Below are 22,534 nucleotides of genomic sequence, written 5' to 3' on the forward strand. Positions count from 1 at the left end.
ATGGAGAGTCGGTAGGTTTAACCTCAACTTGTGCTAATGTTTGATTTTTCAAATAATTATTAGTAAGAAGTTGCTGCCACATTCCCTCCTCGGTAAGAAGTTTAAACCACCATTTACTTAGCAAACAGTTATTTTTTAGTTGCGGTACCTCAATTCCTAATCCTCCTTGGTCTTAGGTCTACATACCATATTTCATTTTGTAAGCCTATATTTTTCTTTGTTTCATCAGTGCCAAAAGAAACTCGAATGGTAAAAATCCAAACGTTCTCTCACACCTACAGGGATCTCAAGAAACGACAACATGAACATTCGTAAAGTGGTCAAGACTAAATTGATTAATATTAATCGATGAGAGTAATTTGTTGCGCCAACTACCAAGTTTTGCCTCAAAACGACTCTCAATAGGATTCCATTCAGAATTTCTTAATTTCTGATAATGTACCGGTATACCGAGGTATCTAATTGGTAGTTATCTAGCCTCACAACCAAAAAAAATTGTATGTATTCATGTTCCTTTTCTTTAGCCTTCCCAAAACAGAAGATCTCACTTTTATAAAAACTAATTTTGAAGCAAGACAGTTTCTCAAACATAGATAGGATTAGTTTCATGTTAATAGCATTATCAATGTCATGTTCCAAAAACAAGATTGTATCATCGGCATATTGGAGTATTGATACTCTCCCATCAACCAAATGAGGAATAAGACTTCCTACTTTACCCTCCTCTTTTGCCCGCGCAATAAGAATGGCAAGTACATCAGCAACAATGTTGAAAAGAATTAGAGAAAAAGGAGCACCTTGTCTCAGCCCTTCTCTTGTTTGGAAATTATGTCCGATATCATCATTAACCTTAATTCCCACGCTACCTCCTTGGACATTTTTTTATCAAATCGCACCACTTGGGATCGAAGCCTTTCATCCTTAACACTTGCTGGATGAACGGCCATTTAACTTTATCGTGAGCCTTTTTAAAATCAATTTTGAAAAGAAACCCGTCTAGTTTTTTTCGATTAGTTTCATGAATAGCTTCATAAAGGAAAACAACTCCCTCAAGGATGTGATGTCCCGGCATGAAAGTCGTCTGTGTTGGTCTAACGACTTTTTGAACTATCCCGGAGATACGAAAGGTAGCTACCTTACTAAGATCGGTAGACCATAAGACTTATACGGACTTGGATATGATATGGATGTCGCAAGATCATCACATGTTATCTTGTGATTGAGTATCGATAAAGGTGATTTTTGTTCATACCGGGCAGTATGTCGTAGTTTTATATGATGTAGTTATGGGAATTGCCACCGCCATGTGGTTTGTCTTTTTCTTATCTGTATTTACTCCACTCACTCAATTTTTTGAATTTGTTGTCTGAATGGTATGCAATGAACAACTTATATTTCTCCTCTCTCATTTGTTTTTTGAAACAAGGCAAGACTTGCCATTTTCATTGATAAAGAAGAAGGCAGACGATTTATTAACGGGAAAACCGGTCAAAAACCGATAGAAATGCATCAATATCGTCATGGGAGATGACAATATTGGGCACAAACCCCTGACCGACCGAGAGACAGCTCCGACTTGGCCGTCGAGCATCACAAGAGAACTATGCTGGGCTTGCGCCGACCTCTCTCATATTTTAAGCCATATAGTATGTACGTAAGGCTTGAAATTTTTATCCTTACTTTTATTTGCCATGTTTATGATGAGGACATCTAGGCAGTTTGGTACACTAGGATAGCCCTTAATACGATGATTAAGTCTAAGGTTATACCAGTATTGTATCTTAGTATTATTATAAGGGAATAATATAGCCAGGTCATGTGGTGAGCCAATTAGGATTAAATTATTGTTGTGTTTTGTTTTGGGCCTGTCCAAACCAAACCAGATCAGCCCACCTAGTGGGGCGCCCCAGCTACCCCCTCATATAAGGGAGCTGGCCAGTTAGGGTTAGGGTTAGCTTAGATTGAATCCAAATAATGTAGAACATCAAGTTCATGTTATCACCGTCCCTATGGGATCGGCGTGCGTGACAGCGTCTTGGACGTTCGTCCGGTTATCCATCAATAAAGGCGTGATAGTTCTTGAGTCTGTCAAGCGTGATCGTGCGTGCGAGAAGGTACTCGAACTGTCGAGGGTTATCGAGCTTGGCGTGTCTATTCTTCTTGAGGTTCGGCGTTCTTCATCGAGTTGCTCGTCGGATTGGCGTTCCCCATCTTCAGGCCGCGTGTATCGCACACGTGGTTGGGAGAGTTATCGGATAAAAAGGATCAAGGAGGTGCACCGTGAAAAGATCGGGCCAACGCCCCGTATCATCTTGGTATCAGAGCACTAGGTTGATCACGGTGCAATTTTATTGTTGTTCGCTGTTGTTTTTCTCGATTTGTAGTGGATGCCATTGGGTAATATGTCGCCATACTGTTGGTGAAGATCGAGGAAGCCTTCGTTCATGCGGAGGAGGTGGCGGCAAAGGGAGAGGAAGGAGTAGTGCTGCAGAATCTCTGCCACGATAGGAGTTCATCGGAATTCTCTGTCGCGGCCAGAAAAATCGCGAGGAAGAAGATCAGATCCGTCAGGCGGCTGGCGTCATAACCTGGCAGACCGGCCTCAGCACTGGACGGGCCCGCGACACGGCTGGTAGACCGGCCACCAGACCGATTGGACCGGTGCCATGACCGGCCAGGCCGGCCTCCAGACCGAATGGGTCAGCGAAAAACCGGATCTAGCGCCGGTGTCAACCGGGGCATAAGTACTGTGAGCAGGGGCGTGTCACCCGGCCACCAGGCCGGCAGACCGGGCCACAGGTCGGACGGTACGGTCCACGGGCCGACCGAACCGGACCACTGGCCGGCCAAACCGGCATCAGGGCCGGCACGACCGCCGGCCAGCCGACAGTTGCACCTGCTGCTGCTTTTCTGCTGTTGCTGCTACTGCTTGTTCGTCGCGGAGTGTATGAAAAAAAATTCTTCAAGGAGGGAGACATTGGTGGTTCAAAAGAGTGCATACTTAGGGAGCGGCGATTTGGCTCCCGGGAGCATTTGCTCCCGATTTTTACGGAAAATCAGAATAAATTGAAAACTTATCAAAAAATTCCGAAAAAAATCATTCACGTACCTGACCATGGCACGCACCACCGTGTAAAATGTCATTGCAAAATGTCATTGTATGCGCCCTGAAGGACGCATACGATGACATTTTGCAGCGAAATTTCACAAGGTGGTGCATGCTATGGTCAGGTACGTGCATGATTTTTTTCGAAATTTTTTGAAAAACAAAATTTGCTCCCCAAAAATCCGGGAGCAAATGCTCCCGGGAGCCAAGACGAATTTCCGGCATACTTAGGTGTTTTCAGCTTATTTGGATTTAAGGCGGACGGGAATTTGTTCTGTTTGTTTTGGGTGATATGCATGGTGCGCTTCAGTTGCATTTGAAAGGATGCTTGTGTCTTCAATCAGGTTGATGGCATCGAAGACCAAAGGGCGCCAAGGTCAAGTCAAGCTAGTCGAGAGCGAGGATGAGGTGTGGAAGACTGGAGAGTCTTGCGAATGAAGACCGGCGATGTTGCTTATCTGACGCCATCCTTTTTCTAGCAGATCCACACGCGTTGGGGACAACGCTTCTTGAAGAAGGGGAGGATGATGAGGATATCCAGGCAGTTTGGTACACTAGGACAACCCTTGATACAATGATTAAGTCTAAGGTTGTACCAGTATTTTATCGTAGTATTATTATTAGTGAATAATATAGCCAGGTCATGTGGTGGGCCAATTAGGGTTAAATTAGTGTTGCGTTTGGTTTTGGGCCTGTCCAAACCAAACCAGGTCAGCCCACCTAGTGGGGCGCCCCAGCTACCCCCTCATATAAGGGAGCTGGCCGGCTAGGGTTAGGGTTAGCTTAGATTGAATCCAAATAATGTAGAACATCAAGTTCATGTTATCACCGTCCCTATGGGATCGGCGTGCGTGACGGCGTCTTAGACGTTCGTCCGGTTATCCATCAGTAAAGGCGTGATAGTTCTTGAATCTGTCAAGAGTGATCGTGCGTGCGAGAAGTTCCTCGAACTGTCGAGGTTATCGAGCTTGGCGTGTCTATTCTGCTTGAGGTTCGGCGTTCTTCATCGAGTTGCTCGCTGAATTGGCGTTTCCCATCATCAGACCGCATTAGATTCATATGCTTGATGTCGAGCATTTACTATGGGGCAAGCATAGAGGCCGTGCTTGCATTACCAAAAAAAAAAAAAAAACCCCACTGACATATGCTAGATGTCGATCATTCACTACGGGGCAAAAATTTGATGACACTCAAGGTACACTACATAAGTTTGCACGCTACAGAAAGGATTATGTGATAACGCCATGGCCCAAATGTTCATTTCGATGAAGAGACGCATGCATGTGGTTAAATTAGAACATCTCTAATTGTGTCCCTAAAGCGTCTCAAGCCGTCAGATTTAGCGTTTGGGGGACGCAGTTTCTTCGTGCCACGTTTGGAGGGCGGGGGGGGGGGGGGGGGGGGGGGCGCGTTGCCCAGTCGCTTTCCCCACCCTAAATTTTTTTGTTTGAGTATTCGAAAAAACAACCATTGTAAATCTGTTTGCTAAAATTATTTTTAAATTAAAATACAATAAATAATAGGAAATTATACAAAAAATAATAAGTGGGGTGAGATCAAGGCGCCACCATATTTGCTGATAATCATTTGATCCTCCACAGATGCTCAACGAAATCATGTTGAAGTTGCTGTGAACATTGCTATCACGGATCTCTGGGTGCATGGCGAGGAAATTAGAAAAATCTACAGGCACCTCATGATCAACATCCGCAAGAGGGTCCTGACACTCATAGGGACTAACATGTGTCCTGTCCCGATTCTTGCGGCCATCCTCGATGATCATGTTGTGCATGATCATACAACTCTGTTTCACCTCCCACATTTGGTCGTGAGACCAACTTAGAGCAGGGTACCGAACAATAGCAAATTAAGCTTGAAGCACACCAAATGCCCGCTCGACATCCTTCCTGCAAGCCTCCTGGATTGAAGCAAAGTGGCAATTCTTCTGACCTGATGGCACCGGGATTGTTTTGACAAAAGCCGCCCATTTTGGATATATATTGTTAGCTAGATAATAGCATTTGGTATATTGGTGGCCATTGATCTCATAGTTGCATGGTGGAACATGATCTTCCACTAGTTTGCTAAACACTAGATACCGCTGCAACACGTTGATGTCATTGTGTGATCCCGCCATGTGAAAGAAAGAATGTCAAATCCATATGTCATAATCTACCACAGCTTCAAGCACCACACTGCATGCAATATCCATGACGTCCTTTATATATACATTGCCAAGCAATCAGGCAGTTCTTTCATGATCAGTGCATACAATCGATGTTTCCAAGCATCCTAGGGAATCCTCTAGCTGCATTTTGAGTCATGATCCTTGCAGTCTTTTCTTCAGTTGGCTCTCTCAAGTAGTACTTGTCAAACTTTCCCACCACAACTCGAAAAAACTTATACATGCACTCAATTGCAGTAGACTCACTCATGCGAAGGTAGTCGTCATGTGTATCAACAGATGCTCTGTATGCAAGCATCCTCACGGCAGCGGTGCACTTCTGAATTGACGAGAACCCGGCCTGCCGACAATGTCGTGCTTCAGCTTGAAGTAGTGGCCGAACTCTCGAACGTCGTGGAGGATATTCATGAACAAACCCGCGCTCATCCTATACTGGCGCCAAAAATTGTCGGCCTGTGTTGCATCATCTGTGAAGTAGTCGTTGTGCAGCATGGTATGCCCCTTCATCCTCTGTTGGGGCTTCGACTTCTTTCTTCCCGCCTTTGAACCTCCGCGGCGCGGCCTTTTCCTCTTCTCCACGTCGGCGTCAAGCATGTTTTTAGAGGGACGCGATGATCGCCAAATGCTCCCAAAGGTCGTCGTCGAAGTCTTGCTCGTCCTCCATCATTTGGATGATCTTCTCATCCTTGCTATGCATGTCTGAAGCTAAACAAATGGTTAAAATTCGCAGAGGAAGCAATGAAGAGGAACACCTTCTGTGCGCGGAGGAGGGTGGATTTGTCGGCTCGTTATGGGACGCGTTGGCGAAGCGGCGACGGCGAAAAGGACGGCGAGGGAGCCAGTCGCCACGATGGTGCCCGACTCAGGAGAGATTGGCCGTCGAGACAGTCGTCAAATCGAGCGGCAGCAGAGAGGTGGGAGCGCGGCGAGAAATAAAAGGCGAGAACCAACCGTTCTAGATTTGGTCGCCGACGGGTGGGTACCCACCTATTTTCTCGCTCTGTCCGGCGCGCTCGAAGCGTCCCTTGTGGAGCGGTGATGACTCGGGGCGCCGGACTGTGTATTGGGTCGCGTCCGGGAGGAAAGAATCTTTGGGGCGCGCGACTGAGAACGATAAAATGTTCAATGTGTCCCAAAAACCTTTGAAGAACGCTTTAGGGGATGCGATTAGAGATGCTCTTAAGCTCTTCTTACATAGACTGCATAATAATACTATAAAACCTTTGGTTGAGCCCATGCATGTCACGCACTGATGCGATATTTGTCCAACTAACGCATGACGAGGGGATCATTTCCGTTGTTCTGATAATTGTTTACTTGCTGTACGGCTCCGTATGACGCGTCACGCTGCGGCGCGGCGCTGTTGGGTGTTAGCGGTCAAATTAATCAGATCCTCGAGGATCTTCTCACAACCGTGCTCCACTTGGCTCGCGTTATCGAAAACAATGATAGTCCTTGGCTGTAAGCCTGCAGAATTAGTGGATTATTTGGTGAGGTGGATGTAGAGTGTAGACCGTATAATTGTGGCGTCCGTTAGCAGCTTTGGTTTTTCAAAGGGAGGAGGTGACGATGGATGAGCCACACGAGAACAAAAATTCAGAGATGGCTAACTCATGAGCAAAGTCAATGAATGAACAGGAGTGTGCTTCAGTTTTGTGGCTACGGGTTAACTGCAGGTGGCGGACAATTTGGCTCACTGGCCGCCTAAAAGTGAAAAGCCAGCAGACATTTATTCATGTGATATTCCATCGTAGTGCTTCTTCGTGAGCTTTAGCTAGCCTCATGTCATCTCTGTTTGACCTTGTGGAAAGAGCAGCTTACCCAAATGAATCAATAAAGCCATGTTGTAAGCAAGGTTGAATGTTGAAACAAGTACAACATGCACTTTGTACGGATACATATATGAGCGAATGACAGATGCTGGTACAGTTTGAACAAACATTAATTCCAGTTTGCAAAGCTTAGGAATCCAATAGCAAGCTCACGTACGGGTGAGGTGAGGAACTGAGGATACATATCACCATTTAGGCATTTACATGTGTGTGTGATCAATCGCAGCCGCGCTGTCTAATTAAGGCTCACAGGTTAGGACAGGACATCTCTCCTTTTTGAAGAACAAGGACGGCTGGTTCTCCTGATGTTGCTTGGATCAGAAGGCGAGGAAGAAGCGCTTGTTCCTGCTCCTGCGGCCGATGGATTCGGCGGCGACGAGGTTCTTGGCGATGAGCTTTTGCGCCTGCCGGCTCTTGATCTCCACCCTCATGCTGTCCGTCTTGCCCATTTTGTCATACGCCGCCGCTGCCGCCGCCTTCTTCCCCGCTCCCTTCTTCCCGAAGCCGCCGGCCTGCATCTTCGACCTGATCCCGTCCACGAACCTCCCCAGCTGCCCCATCATCACCATCTATCTTCCGACGCAAAGATTTACCTGCAACGGCGATACGAAACATTAACAAAGCGCTAGTTGCCGAGCTAGCTGAATTCTGCACATGGATAACACAAACAGGATACGTAATTAAGCAGGAAGACGAGCGATACCTTGCTGGAGCTAGCCGAGGCAGAGAACGGGAGAGGAGACTACAGGAAGGGCTGGGCAACATGTTACTTGCTAGGCTGGTAGCGGTGGTGGTTAAATAGAACCATGCAAATGCAGCAGCGGAAAGAAGGCGAGGGGACCGTAGTACCAGAAAAAGACCTGCGCTTCAATGTCTCTAGCTTTTTTTTTCTCTGGAAGGGAAAAAACATGGATCTTTTCTTTCTTTTTTCTCTGAGAGGGAAAAAAAAGGCTCCAGCTATTTTTCTTATGATAATTCCGCCGGTCTATTAATAATCATACAGCGGCCAGGGCTTTAGCATCGGTTCGTGGCACGAACCAGTGTAAAAGGTTTTTTAGCTTTGTAAAATACAGAAGAAAATGATAGAAAATTTAAAAAATAAATTTTTTTGAGATTCATGTATGTTACGCAATCTACTATTAGAAAAAAGTAAAATGGCATTAACTTTTGCATACGATGTCGGAAAAAAGTATAATATATCGAAATGATCATGGGAGAAAGTTACATTTGAATTCACCCGGGTTTACCCGATTAACTACTTTTTAGATTCTCAAAATTCCAAATGGAAATATGAAAGCAGGATGATTTTAGTTTTTGCCAGAAATTCGAGATTTTATATTTTATTTTTAAAAAAAAATTAAAATAATAATTCTTACTGCATAAAGATTACTATTACTTAACCATAAAGGTTAGCCAATTTTTTGATTTACAAATTTTCAGGTTTTTGCAAAAAAAACTTAAAATTTTTTAAAAAAATTATTGTTTATTTATTTATTTATTCAAAATTATTATTACATCATTACTTTTTTATTAAAAGAGTTATTTAGAATTCAAACAATAAAGAAGTGTGATATCGCGAGCAATATGTTAATAGGATTGATATGATACTAGTATAATAACATGCGCGCGAAGCATTTGAAAGCGAGATGGAAAGAAACTCAAAAGTTAAGCGTGCTAGTTCTGGAGTAGTGGGAGGATGGATGACCGAGCGGGAAATTTGACCACGAGTAAATAATTTGACTACAGATTAAGTGTAGTTAGAGACTAAACTTGTCACATAACTAAAATAATAGAAATTCTAAAGAAAAAAAAAGGGAGTGGAAAATAATTAGAAAAATAATTGGATAAAAAAATGGCATCGGTAACGGGTTGTGACGCGGCAGCGTTTTGAGGCTTTTTCCTGCCGCGGCACACCCTTTACCACCGGTGCTAAAGGTCATCTTGTCCGGGCACTCGGCAGCCGCCACGTGGTGCCCCTTTAGCACCGGTTCGGAATACAACGGGCGCTAAAGGGGGAGGCTTTAGCTCCGATTGCGTTGTATCAGTTGGACAACCGATGCAAAAACCCCTGACGAACCGGTGCTAATGGCTTGTTTTCTACTAGCAGATAACAATTATAGATCGAAAGAAGCTGACCTAAAATCACAGCAACGAAAACGCAAACCGACCGGATCCTAGAAGATTCGTCGCACACATGAGGCGCAGAGATAACCTTATTCTAAATTCAGGATGTCGCCACCGGCTCGCCATCCCGAAAAAATGACAGAAAAAACCTTAAATAAGAAACAAGAGAACCCTCCGGTTCTAAGTTGACCGAGACTAAAAAAACGGATTTGATAGTTCTTAGCTTAGTTCGCAGTCAAGCCCTATACCGTCTGATTATATTGTGATCCGCACAAATACGACTTGCAAGTTAGATTTAGTTGCAAGTGAAAATACAGCTAAGAAAAATAATCTGAAACATTAGATTCGCTTTGTAATTCGTGATTCGTGCTAGCTATAAATTGCAAGTGAAATTTAATAACCTCATGTAACTTGGAACTAAGTTAGGTCTTGGTCAACTGATAGTTAACCATACGTCCATACCCATTGAAAAATTATGGCTCCAACTCTCGAGTCTGGATTTGAGGGAGAAGGCATATTGAGCGTTGCCGAGGTGACTCAGGCGAGTAACCACTGATCCATGGAAACGAAATCCGCGCGAGGACTTTGGCTGCACGATCTTGAAAATCTTCGATTGCGTGAGGAATTTGGATGGATTGGATGCGCTCAAACGTAAAGCTTGGTCGACGGGAGTGTTTGACGGGCGTCTCTTTCGACTGCATATATCAGCTGCTTCACCAGCCAGCAACGCTAACCACGTACCGTCGCTGGAGAGATTGTGGTTATAATCGCGGCAGGAAGGTCTTCTTCTCCGCCCCCGTGCTGTTCCGACGTGAGACGTGTATGCACCGCAGGCACGAACCGAACGCCGGGCGGATGGCTCAGCCCAGAGAGATCGCTTCTTGGTTTCAAACAAGATCAGCAGGGATCGGCTGCATGCCTGCATAGTGCATAGGACAGTGACGCGCGCCCATTTTCTCTACTGTTTGAAATTGAGAGAGCCAAAACACGAGGATGCCGACGCCTGTGATGGTAGCGTCTCTTGGACAAGTATGCGCAGACCCTTGTGTTTGACGCGGACTCCTCGCATCAAGTGCCTGCTATTGCCACCTGTTTCCTGCGATTCGCTTTCAGGTCAGTGAGAACACACATCGCTGGAAATCGCAGATTTTCTTGCGTCTCCTGGTTCACTTCAGCTACTAGGGTAGCACAGTCGCCTTCCACCTGAATTGGCCCTGCTTGTTTGGTTAAGACAGATTGTATTGCAAGTAAACCAGCAATAGATTCAACAACTTCTGTACTACTAGCACATTTTGAAAATTTCCCCAAGCAGACAACTTTGTCCTGCACCATGTCCATTTGCTTGAATCTCCACAGCAAGTTTATATGCACTTCGGACAGAGAAAAAACCACTTCTCTCATAGGTCCACGCTAGGTAACCCTCTCCATTGAACGCTGGACTTTTTTTTTCTGCAATATCACATCCGCGTCAACTGTGAAGAAAATTCCCTTAACCAGCTCCTCTCCGAGATATTAGTAGCCGGGTCTATCAAATCAAAAACCCACTTCTTTCTAGACTGGGCAGCTTTGCCGATAACTTTCATACTTTCTCTTGGTAGCCCATTATGACGCCAAAACTTTATTTTTGAGCCCGACATAAAACTCCAGATCATGCCGTTCTTGAGTAACTCCAACCCATGCATGATACCTTCTCACCATGGAGAAAAATTGTGTACGAAAGTTGTGTCAATATGATCATCTACCGGGTATAGCTTTTAAAAGTCTCACACATATTCAATCAGTCTCCAGGGCCGAAAGAGCTTGATTAAAAAGACATATATGAGCGGATGACAGATAGTGGTATACCCCAGTTTGCAAAGGTTAAAGCACAAATTGAAAACTAAATATCAAGCACACGGGTGAGGAGGTGAGGTGATATCACCATTTACATGTGTATGTCAAAGAGCTCCCCGTGAACACCTTTTTTTCTCTTCTAATTTGCAATCGTACCGTCTAAAATGTTGGCAGGCTAGGACAGGACATCTCTCCTTTTTGAAGAACAAGGACAGCACGTTCTCCTGATCAGAAGGCGAGGAAGAAGCGCTTGTTCCTGCTCCTGCGGCCGATGGATTCTGCGGCGACGAGGTTCTTTGCGATGAGCTTCTGCGCCTGCCGGCTCTTGATCTCCACCCTCATGCTGTCCGTCTTGCCCATCTTGTCGTACGCCGCCGCTGCCGCCGCCTTCTTCCCCGCCGCTCCCTTCTTCCCGCCGCCGCCGGCCCGCATCTTCGACCTGATCCCGTCCACAAACCTCCCCAGCTGCCCCATCATCACCATCTATCTCCCTTCGCAGAGATTCCCTGCAACGGCGATACAAAACATTAACAAAGTGCTGGTTGCTGAACTAGCTGAACTATAGAGGGGCAACGGCCTGACTAAACTGATACTACTTCACATGGATAGCAGAATCTCAGAAACAGGATGCTTGATTAAGCAGGAGGGCGAGCGATACCTTGATGGAGCTAGCCAAGGAACAGAATTGGGGAGGAGAATACAGGAAAGGGCCGCACAGACATGTTGGTACCTTGTAGCGGTGGTGGTTAAATAGAACCATGCAAATGCAGCACAGCAGCAGCAGAAAAAATTCGAGGTGACGTTGTACTAGAAAACGACCTGGGCTAAAACGGCTCTAGCTCTTGATGACTGGAGGGAACGGACGTATTGAGCGTTGAACAAGATGAGTAACCGCTGACAATGGAAACGAAATCCACGCGAGGACTTGAGCTAGCAGGACCTTGAAAATCGTCGATTGCCTGATAGCGTGCGGAATGTGGATGGGCTGGATGCGCTCAAACGCAACGGTTGGTCGACGGGACCAAACGATCCCGTTTATCGCGGGATTGGATATGTTTGAGCCTTTTTTTTGTTTTTTTGGATAGATGATGTTTGAGACACCGGACACGGGCGCCTCTATTCTCTTTCTGACCAAGCCAACGTAACACATGATGTAAAAAAAATTGGTATATAGTGTCATAAAAACTGACTTTAGGCATTTGAGGCTAAAAATAGTCTGCAACAGGTGCTCTATATCTATTTGGTGATACAAAAAAATTAGATCAATCCTAAATTTTGTATCTTTGTGCTGCAAATATGTAACACCCGCGAAAGATGAATCGCCGTCACCATCCGCACCGGCAGCCGCCTTCAACATGTTCGACGATGTGCCTTCCATATGTTGCACAACGAGGAACAAGAAGGAGATGCCAATGAAGGCAATGATGCACTAGGAGTTTTTGTGCCAAACTATTCTATGCTTTGAACTATGCATGAGACCTCTCGTTTGTGTTTGTATTGAACTATGGTATAATTTGTCGGCCTATGCTATGTTATGCTATGTGGATTTGAAATATAATTTTATAAGTGTGTGATAATCTTGCGAAGTTTAAAATTTATTTGTTGCTGATATGTTTGTGGCGATCCTACGTAGTTATTAAATTTTGATGTGTTGATATTTGTGTGGTGCCCAAAAATCACTTTAAAATTGGGGCTACCGGTAGCTCTTTTCCAAAAAAAAATGGCAACATTGAAAATTAAAAAAAACTAAAAAAATCCAAGATGTAGATAATGATGTACTCCACAAACACACGAAATCTGGACTCCAAAATACCTTATGTTATATTCTAGAGAAAATCTGATATAATTTGGAGGTTTAAATGTTTGAACTATTCACTGCTTTAAATGTCAGATTTTATCTTTTTGTGCAGCCTAAAATAGCGAGTATTTCGAGTTGAGAGTTTTTGATGTTGCTAGAGTAAATTACTTTCTACTCCGGTTGATTTTAAAAAAAAAGGCTTCAAGAAAAAATTGAATGGCTGTAATCATAGACCTAAACGTCCGCCTTGGTGCGCTGGTCTATTTTAAATCTTCTTTCGCGGCAGGCAGTTAGCCGTGTCTTAAAACTATGCTCTCCAGTTCTTTTTAATTGATTCAAATTTAGTATAAAGTTGTATTAAATCTAAGTCAATTAAAAGAGACTCGAGAAAGTGCATCTTAAAAAACAGAAATTGTTTTGCTGGCTGTAACTTTTCCTGGGACCAAGTAACTGCAGAAGTTTGTGGTTATAATCGTGGTAGGAAGGTCGTGTGGTATTTTCCGTCCCGGTGCTGTTCCGACGTGAGACGTGTCTTGGTTTCAAAGCAGACTAGGAGGCATTGGCGCGGCGGCACGCCGCGCCCGGTGGCGTAACATAAGAAGTGCTGGGTCTGAAGTAAAGACAGAACAGAAGTACTTGGTTTGTGCTATTGTACATGCAAACATAGCACTGAAGTAATATGGGATCAGGTACTTCTACAGCTAGGTACCAGATACTTCAAAGCACATATTGTCTAGAGCAGCTGTTAGTTACATAATATTTCACAACTGATCCCGGTAGTCTAGGGAATCTGTACTTCACCGATCTTCCTCTTCTGCTGGTGGTTTTCAGTCTGAATTGACCTGTTCTTGGACCTGAGGTAAAATTGGTATTTTCTTACAACTGCATTGGTTCTGGGTAACTTGTGTTTGAGTTTTATGCTTACTGGCAAGTGGTGAGCGCCTTTTTGAACTATTTCTTGGCTGATGCTGAGCTGACATCTTCAGTAGGAAAAACTGCTGTTCTTTGATCTAGATTATGGCATAATACTGTGTCCCTTTTAAGCTTTGGCTGCCCTGGAATTGAGAGCATGGATAAAGTCCAGTTTGTACTAACATTGTCTACACTGGATTCAGCCTTTTCTGAGATGGATTTGCTTGGCGTGGTGGCTGAAGCTATGCTATCTTCTTATGCATTTGCCACTTCGTCAGATGGAGAAGGCACCGAAGCTTTTTCTGTAGACGGTGGAGTTTTTGTTGCTTCCCGATGGCAACGCTGGGCTAGCAGCAGTATTACCTGCGAACAAAGACATCTTTATTTCTATGGTTTATATGAGTAGCGGCAGTTGCTTACCTGTGCCTCCCTTCTTTGCAGGGGCAGTTTCCCGGTGCATCTATAAGCATTTCCATTAGGTAATCCCTTTTTCCAGCATACCTTGCAGGACATGAACCACCAGCCATCAGAATCATCGACCTCTGTGACAGTAATTGCCAGCTTATAGTACTTTCCCTGCATGTTATCAATGGTATTGATATGTTTAGGGATAAGCGAACAGCAATGCATAGTTATTTTATCAATAGTTCTAAACGTAATCACAATGAAACTCTTTCTTCTTTGGACAAAGTGTACAATGTTGTCTGAACAGGGTTAGGCCTTCCATTTTCTGATCCGTGCCATTCTATTTCATCTGGTTGATTCTCATATCTGTAATAAGTGGCCATTTATTTCATGAGCATGTATATAGTAAAAGTAGAGATCAGTTTGATGAGTTGAGTGATATATGTTGCATGTATAGCAAATACCTCCCGAGTGGGATTGTTTATCTAACAATGGGTTAGAGATGTGATTTGGAAGCACAATTTCCCTGCAGCGGAGCAAACATGCAGAGTTAAGTGGAGTTGCCTCGTGCTCGTGTTTGGAAGACGCTCAAGGGTTGTGCTTGTGTAGCCATGAAGCTTTCTAAAGTATAGACCGAGCCCTCTTTTATATCATTCTTGAACTGGTCTACGCGGATGACTGGTATATTTCCCTCCATCATGGTTAACTATAGTAGGAACAGAATTCAAATATTAAGTGCGGAAGATAGAAGAAAGAACAATCACGCCCTGTGAAACATTCAACATGTGGTAGGTGCAGACACGATTTGAGGGTTTTGTACATAGTATATTTAAGGGGTACATTATATTTTTAATATGTAGAAATGATTTTTGATGTATTTGTGGAATAAAATTAGCTATACAGTGTGACAAACATGAGTTTGAAGGCACTGTCATCAGAAATATTCTTCTGATTCTAAAGGGAGCTTAAATGTAGATCATGTCTTAGAGTTCCTTATTACGTACTGAAACTGGAGCTTAATTGAAAATCTTGGAAGTATGTATATATAATTTAAGACAGCGTAACATGCTGATATATAGGTTCCTATAATTAACGACACATCATCTATTTTGATTTATCTAGTGTGCAGGCAGTGCTCAGATACAAAAATATCTTAGATGCAGAACAGTATTATGAGAATCCCTTGTTATCGAAAGTATGACATAATCCGAGAAGCTGGACAACGTGTACATTGGAAAGTAGTGTAACATGTTTAATGTAGATAGAATCTTATCTATTTTTATATATTTAAAGTGCATCTAAGGCAGTGCCAAAAACGATAAAGAATCTTTGCTTAAGAGCATTTGGTTCTAAAAAAGGATTATAATGTAGCACCTCATGGTCTACAACAATGAAGCTAATGCCTGGTCACTTAGGCATCCAAAACCACCACCACTGGGATCTGAGACCTATCAAACTTGAATAGATCGAACATAATGTTGAGATGAAAAATTACCTACAAATTATTGAGAGAAAGATGAGTGATCTTTGTGCACACCAGGAGTCCGCACAGCAGTCGCGGTACTGCAATCTACATGGCATACCGACATCACCTCAGCTGTATATATAAGCAGATTCCGGCTTCCGGAGAACACATGTTGGCTTGGGACCATGGAGTAGCGAAACCATGAGAGTTCAACTCGGTGGCTGAACCCTGCATAAATTTGGTTGCATGAAAAGCACTTCCATCCATGGTAATGAGTAATGACAACACTACCAATCAACTTACATAACTTAACTATACAACATAAGACACACTCTGTTCTTTGATACCTTCAGAACAGAACGATAGAAAGAAGATCAAATGTTAGTATTCAGTTTCTACACATTTTTTCCAAATAAACTTATTTAAAAATGCAACAGCAGACTAACTTTTTTTTCTTTTAGATCTTCAACATAGAACGCCGTAAGGAAGATGAAATCTTCGTATGCAGTTTATACACTTTTTTCCCAAAGATCATTTCAGAGCTTCAAATTAATTTTGTACATATATTGCAGAAGAATGAATTTATCATATTGTTTATTACATATCCGGTATTACTAAAACACATTACTAAAACACATTGATTGTAATTACCAACGGAAACCGAAGAGAAAAATGAATTGTCTAAAGTGAAAAAAAATCACCTTCATGCAGCCTGACAGTCAGGAAACAAAAAGAATGACAACTGCCTCTTGCTGCACCTACTGCTGCAGAGCCTCCACTAAAAATTGGTGTGCATGCGCACTCCACAAAACAGCAACAATTGTCACTCTTAATTTGAAACCATAATCAGAATTATATCGTAGTCACTTGGCAGAGACATAAGCATGTAAAGCACCACCAAAGGTAGGCTCGTGAAGCATTTTGCCATAATGACCAACAATAAAGCTCTACCAACATACATGTTGCTTACTTACGCAATTCAAAATTCAGATTGCCGTAGGTGTACCTCTGACAGGAACATTTGTCATGTGTGAAACTCCAACCATAACAGTAGCCAATGGTATTTGTATCAGGCATCAATAGCAATCCTAAATTAGAAAAAGAAAGAGCAGGGGCTGCACAGAAATTATAGATCCATTATGATTCTGACAAAACAACTGATTATATATCAAGACAATCAAGACATTGGTACCATGATGTTTTCAGGTGACTGTAAGACTTCATTAGATGATAGCTTGTAGACGTGTAGGCCCCATCGCTGCTGCTTCTTTCATCTAATTTGCATATAGAGGAGAGGGGGACATGGAGTTGAGCAGCATATTGGCTCGTTGCCGAGAGAGGAAGAGGTTTGCCAATCTAGCCGGAGAGGAGTCAACATCGTTCTTCCGAATCCCTAGCAGACATGGCGAACCAGCCGGCAGGTCGAGGGCATCCCGGCGAGGAGGTACGTCAGGGAAGTCGTGGCACCTCGGCGGCGGTCGCAACGCCGGAGGAGGGCCCAATCCTTGCTATGGCTGCAGGCCATTGAGCAGCTCGGCAATGGGGAGCTTGTGGCAGGGGAGAGGTCGGGCGTCGACCGGCCACACGGCGAACCAGCCGGCATGTCGAGAGCACCATCTCAGCGAGGAGATACGTTGGGGAAGCCGTGGTGCCTCGGCGGCGGCCGCAACGCCGGAAGAGAACCCAATCCATGCTATGGCTGCAGGCCATGGAGCAGCTCGGCCATGGGGAGCTTGTGGCAGAGGATAGCTCAGGCAAGAGGTAGGCAGCAGCTTGGGGGCAGAGGGCGGTCGGTGGAGGCGGTAGAGTTCTAGATTGGATTTGATAATTGTGGAATAGGTCACCGTCACGTTTCCACTAGAAACATCGTGAAGTGTTGTCCTCCTCAGAAACTGCCACGATCACGATGAAAAAAATATCTCACCGATTTGGACGGCATACATGGTAAACAAACGAAGGAAATCCACCTTGTTTGTAGGTAACCGGAAACCGGAAGATCACCGGAAGAAAAAGAGTAGAAAAAAAAGGAAATAACCGAGCTAATCGTTAGCTGATCAGAAGATGGGACAGATGGCATGAAAGGATTAGCAAAAAAATACATGTCTACAGTAGCCAAACGTTAAAGATGGCGTGAAATTGTACATCTTTTATATAGTGTATAATTAGCAGGGAGCCGGGATCGGCTGCACAGGACATGACAGTGACGCTGACGCGCGCCCCTTTTCTCTACGATTTGAAATTGAGATCAGCTGATTGGAATGGATGCTATGTGACGGGTCAAAACAGGAGGATGCAGACGCCTGTGATGGTGGCGGCTCTTGGACAATTATGTGCAGACCCTTGCACGTGACGCGGACTCCCAACAGTGCCTGCTCTTGTCACCTGTTCGAGCCCCTGCGATTTGCTTTCAGGTTAGTGGGAACACAGATCGCTGGAGAGGCTCTGATGATGACTGTTTGTCCGAGGCGAAACACGGGTACGTGAGTGTAAGTCGATGAAACGTGGCGCACATTTTGCTCTTGTACATGCGTGCAAGTGAAGTGCTTAGAAAATAAACCTGCTAAATGATTAAATAATTAAACATGCGGTCTAACTAAGCATCTCTCATGTACAAACGAGCACCAGTGATTAAATGCTGGTTTATTTTTTAAACACCCACTGAATACCTTGTATTGTACATGACCTAACACGTTCTGATCATGCATTCTGACTATCTATACGTGAGGTATCACTAGTTGAAAAGAGAGCTTTGGTTTTTTCTCCAAAGAGCATTAGCACCGGTTTTGGTACCAACTCAGACTAAAGGGGTCATTAGCACCGGTTCGTGCGGTCTGCACGTCCAGGGGACCAGCCGCGGTATTAGCACCGGTTCGTGCGGAACCGGTGCCAAAGGTTTGCCGCCAGGCACGTAGCAGCCGTGGAATCTGTAGCGCCGGTTCGTGACACGAACCGGTGTTAAACGAAAACATTAGCACCGGTTCCGCCGGTGCTAAAGGTTTGTCGCCAGACACGTAGCAGCGCGAAATCTGTAGCACCGGTTCGTGACACGAACCGGTGTTAAACGAAAATATTAGCACCGGTTTGTGTCACGAACCGGTTCTAAAGCTTCCATTTGCCCTATATATTCAGCTCACCCCCTCCCCCCAACCAGCCCTCACTCCATTTTTTCTTGGTGGAAGCTGGATGGAAAAGGGGTAAAGGTAGACCAGTTGCACAAAATGATAACAGTGGATCTCAACAATCTTGGTTACAGAGATGAACCATTCGTCCTAGTCAATGATGTGGCTCGGGTTTTCTATGTGAAGGACATGTTCTCCAGACCGTAGAAAAGAAAACATAAGGAAACGATCTCATCCGATGAGCTAAATCGTCACATAATTCTTTCAGGGAAAAGAACCATCGTGGAAGTCGAGGACAAGACATACATGTCAGGAAATTATAATAAGTTTGGTAAAATTCCGCCTTTCATAGTGAATGACCCAACCATTGCGTTAAATGCTGAAGATGCTCCATGGTTACGGTCGAAGCGATCATAATGTATTATTATTATCATGTACCTTGAACTCATAATGTGAAGGATTTTTTTGTGATTCTATTAGTAACATTGGTTGTTGATCTAAATGCCATGAAACCTCGAACACGATAGCTCATATTGTGAAGGATTTTTTGTGGCGTATGCAATTCTCCAAGTTTATTATTTTCCTTGCAACTATGACACATAATATGACAACACGCGAGGGTTTCATGTTGTTTGGATCGTTTTTGAATTTTTATGCTCGTTTCAAACTATATTCAAAACGGCGGGCATGAAGATCCTTCGCTCGGGGCGGAGTTTCGCTAAACTTACACTAGATCTCTAATGAAATAGCATGTTGTGAACCCAATAAAAAAATTTACAAAAAATCTTGAGCATTATATCATGTGCCTGTAGTTTAAATCTGGCCGACCTCCTTCTGATTCAGCAGGAATTTGTCTTTTTCACGAGGGGTGGACGGAAAGGTTCCAGATACACCGGTTGAGAAATTATCCATCTTAGGTGGTCTAGTATTTTTGAAAAATATGTTGGTACCAATGTGCAACTTTAATTTGCTGGTTGCTTCACAAAACACCCCTTTTTTGCACCTCGAAAATGGAAAATGGCTTTTTCGTGCGATGAAAAGGAAAACTTCCTCCTGCAACATCGTAAGACATCCCAAGATGCACATGTATGCACAATATGGGCACACTATCACAAACTATGTCGCGATTCTATTAGTAACATTGGTCATTTGACCTAAATGCCATGAAACATCGAACCTGATAGCTCATAATGTGAAGGATTTTTTGTGATGTATGCAATTCTCCAAATTTATTATTTTTCTTGCAACTATGACACATAATATGACAACACGTGAAGGTTTTGCGTTGTTTGGATCGTTTTTGAATTTTTTATGCTCGTTTCAAACTATATTCAAAACGGCGGACATGAAGATCCTTCGCTCGGGCGGAGTTTCGCTAAACTTGCACTGGATCTCTGATGAAATAGCATGTTGTGAACCCAATAAAGATTTTTATAACAAAAATCTTTAGCATTATATCATGTGCCTGTAGTTCAAATCTGGTCGGCCTCCTACCGATTCAGCAGGAATTTGTGTTTTTCACGAGGGGTGGACGGAAAGGTTTCTGATACACCGGTTGTGAAATTATCCATATTAGATGGTCTAGTATTTTTGAAAAATATGTTGGTACCAATGTGAAGCTTTAATTTAGTGGTTACTTCACAAAACACCCCTTTTTGGCACCTCGAAAATGGAAAATGGGTTTTTCGTGCGATGAAAAGGAAACCTTCCTCCTGCAACATCGTAAGACATCCCAAGATGCACATGTGTGCATATTATCACAAACTATATCGCGATTCTATCAGTAACATTGGTCGTTTGACCTAAATACCATGAAACCTCGAATACGATAGCTGATATTATGAAGGATTTTTTGTGATGTATGCAATTCTCCAAGTTTATTATTTTTCCTTGCAACTATGACACATACTATGACAGCACGCGAAGGTTTCAGGTTGTTTTGATCCCAAAATTATATCTATAAATACACTTTGTTTATGAGAAACTCAAACATGGATTTAATCCTCAAATAAGAAGTTAAAAATCTGAAAATTCAAATAACATAGGTAGTATGAAAATAAATCAAGCTAAAACCTCGTACATGGTAAAATATTATCATCATAGATTTTATTTTAGGGTGAGACCTTCTCGATTTTTAGTATGTTTCTGAGCTAACGATATAGACAACATGTTATGTTGTTGAACTTTCCCCCTTTTTTGATGAATCAATGTTTCAATTTCTGGAGACTTCTTATGATCTAACTATTGCTTTGTTCGGGGTAGACTATCCCACATATCCTATGTCTGTGCACAAATTTTTTGAAATCGCCCAACACCTCAAACCATACAAAAATGATCCCATTTTACTTTAAGGTGTTGGAAAAATGAAACTTAAATATTTGAAATATTGGAGAAATTAGCCCTTCTTGTATGCATTTGCATTTATATTGGATCCTAGGGCTAAAATGAACACGTTAGCTACCGTTCTCACAATTAAGTTATGTCGTTAATGTATCATATGATCAATATTTGCAGGAAGTAAAGGATAAGTTTGCTAAAGTTTATGGTAAGTATGAGGTTAGCCTCTTCCCCCACCAACGGGCCTCGCCAACACCAACTACATGCAAAAAGAACAAGAAAGTAGGTGGTGGTAGTGGGGGAGTCATTTGGTTCTTCATCTGCCTCCCCCTCGAGCTCTTCCTTTTGTAATTTCATTTTTTATTTGTAATTTTATTTTAGTTATAGAGCCAGTTGTACTCTTTTACTTCTCAGGGATGGAAGGATTTGATGAGGTATTGTTGACTGCCAAAACCCACCGGCGGGCAGCGACCGTCAACACAGGTAGAGCCGGGAAGAGCCTAGAGCTGCGGCTGGCTGAGACCCCTCCGAGCGACGGCCCGCAATGCTCTTCTGGTCACACGTCCGATGCGAAGTGCAAGGGCGTGCCACCTGACCTATACCTGGTCAGGAAGGTGATGGGGATGCCTCGCTTAGTTTCCTGCATGGCATACACGTAAACATTAAATACGAGCCTCGATCGGCTCTCAGGTTATCCTGTGAATCGGCTCAAAGAGCCGATCCACCCATGATTCGTACGGGGTGCACGAATATATGGTGGTCCTGCTTGATCAAGATAAAGCTAATGAGATCTACGACGATTTAGGGTTTTCACCGCATAATCGGATCATCCTACTCCAGGTTGGGCCTCGCGGCCACGCACGGTGATCATAAGCCGATCCTAAACAAGGCCTAAAAACCAACATGAAGTTGATCCTCGGAACATCCTGTTTAGGACTTGCGAACGACACCCTACGTGCCGCTGGATCCTCCCCCCTTTGTAAGGCCTAACTATTGCAGATATTAAACTAATCCTTGTAGAACAAGGAGCAATCGTAACGGATCAGATCTACTAAATGATGATCAAGCGGGGTGCCGCCCCCACACCTGAGATAGGTGTGAGGGCGGCTAGACATGCAAGGGTTGCACTACGTAAGCATATTACATGAAGAACAATGCTAACCCTAACACATCTATGATAACTACGTTGCTCGCCATCAAAAGCGCTTCAGTACGAGCAACGCATGAACAACGTGGAGCTTGTGCTGCCTAGATCGCAAGATGCGATCTAGGCAGCATGTCGCTTACCTGATAGAAACCCTCGAGACGAAGGAGTTGGCGATGCGCCGAGATTGGTTTGTTTGGGTTGAACGTGAGTTGTTGTTTATTCCATAAACCCTAGGTACATATTTATAGTCCAATGGACTTTCTAATTCAGG

At 43.6% G+C, this 22,534-nt stretch overlaps 2 protein-coding genes and 1 long non-coding RNA gene across 3 annotated transcripts; 1 reads left to right on the plus strand and 2 right to left on the minus strand.

The window, feature by feature from the left end:
• Positions 1-7,154: 7,154 nt before the first annotated feature.
• LOC127318745 (uncharacterized) lies at positions 7,155-7,976 on the minus strand. Its single transcript, XM_051349225.2, has 2 exons — positions 7,827-7,976; positions 7,155-7,716 (listed from the first exon to the last, which is right to left on the minus strand). Exon 2 carries the CDS (start codon positions 7,690-7,692, stop codon positions 7,441-7,443), a length of 252 nt encoding a protein of 83 aa, XP_051205185.1. The 5' UTR covers positions 7,693-7,716; positions 7,827-7,976; the 3' UTR covers positions 7,155-7,440.
• Positions 7,977-11,107: 3,131 nt separating this feature from the next.
• LOC127318744 (uncharacterized) lies at positions 11,108-11,959 on the minus strand. The gene is made up of 2 exons (XM_051349224.2): positions 11,739-11,959; positions 11,108-11,586 (listed from the first exon to the last, which is right to left on the minus strand). The coding sequence occupies exon 2, from the start codon at positions 11,561-11,563 to the stop codon at positions 11,309-11,311; it is 255 nt and encodes an 84-aa protein (XP_051205184.1). The 5' UTR covers positions 11,564-11,586; positions 11,739-11,959; the 3' UTR covers positions 11,108-11,308.
• A 1,488-nt stretch (positions 11,960-13,447) lies between these two features.
• Positions 13,448-15,068, plus strand: LOC127318660 (uncharacterized). The gene is made up of 2 exons (XR_007862057.2): positions 13,448-14,269; positions 14,728-15,068. It is a non-coding gene; the product is annotated as an uncharacterized lncRNA (long non-coding RNA).
• Positions 15,069-22,534: the final 7,466 nt, after the last annotated feature.

The sequence above is a fragment of the Lolium perenne genome, chromosome 7 (assembly GCF_019359855.2).
Source record: "Lolium perenne isolate Kyuss_39 chromosome 7, Kyuss_2.0, whole genome shotgun sequence".
Lineage (NCBI taxonomy): Eukaryota > Viridiplantae > Streptophyta > Magnoliopsida > Poales > Poaceae > Lolium > Lolium perenne.

Bases quoted from the DNA above. Each gene is read 5' to 3' on its own strand.
- LOC127318745 (XM_051349225.2), bottom strand. From the start codon at position 7,692: ATGGTGATGATGGGGCAGCTGGGGAGGTTCGTGGACGGGATCAGGTCG.
- LOC127318744 (XM_051349224.2), bottom strand. From the start codon at position 11,563: ATGGTGATGATGGGGCAGCTGGGGAGGTTTGTGGACGGGATCAGGTCG.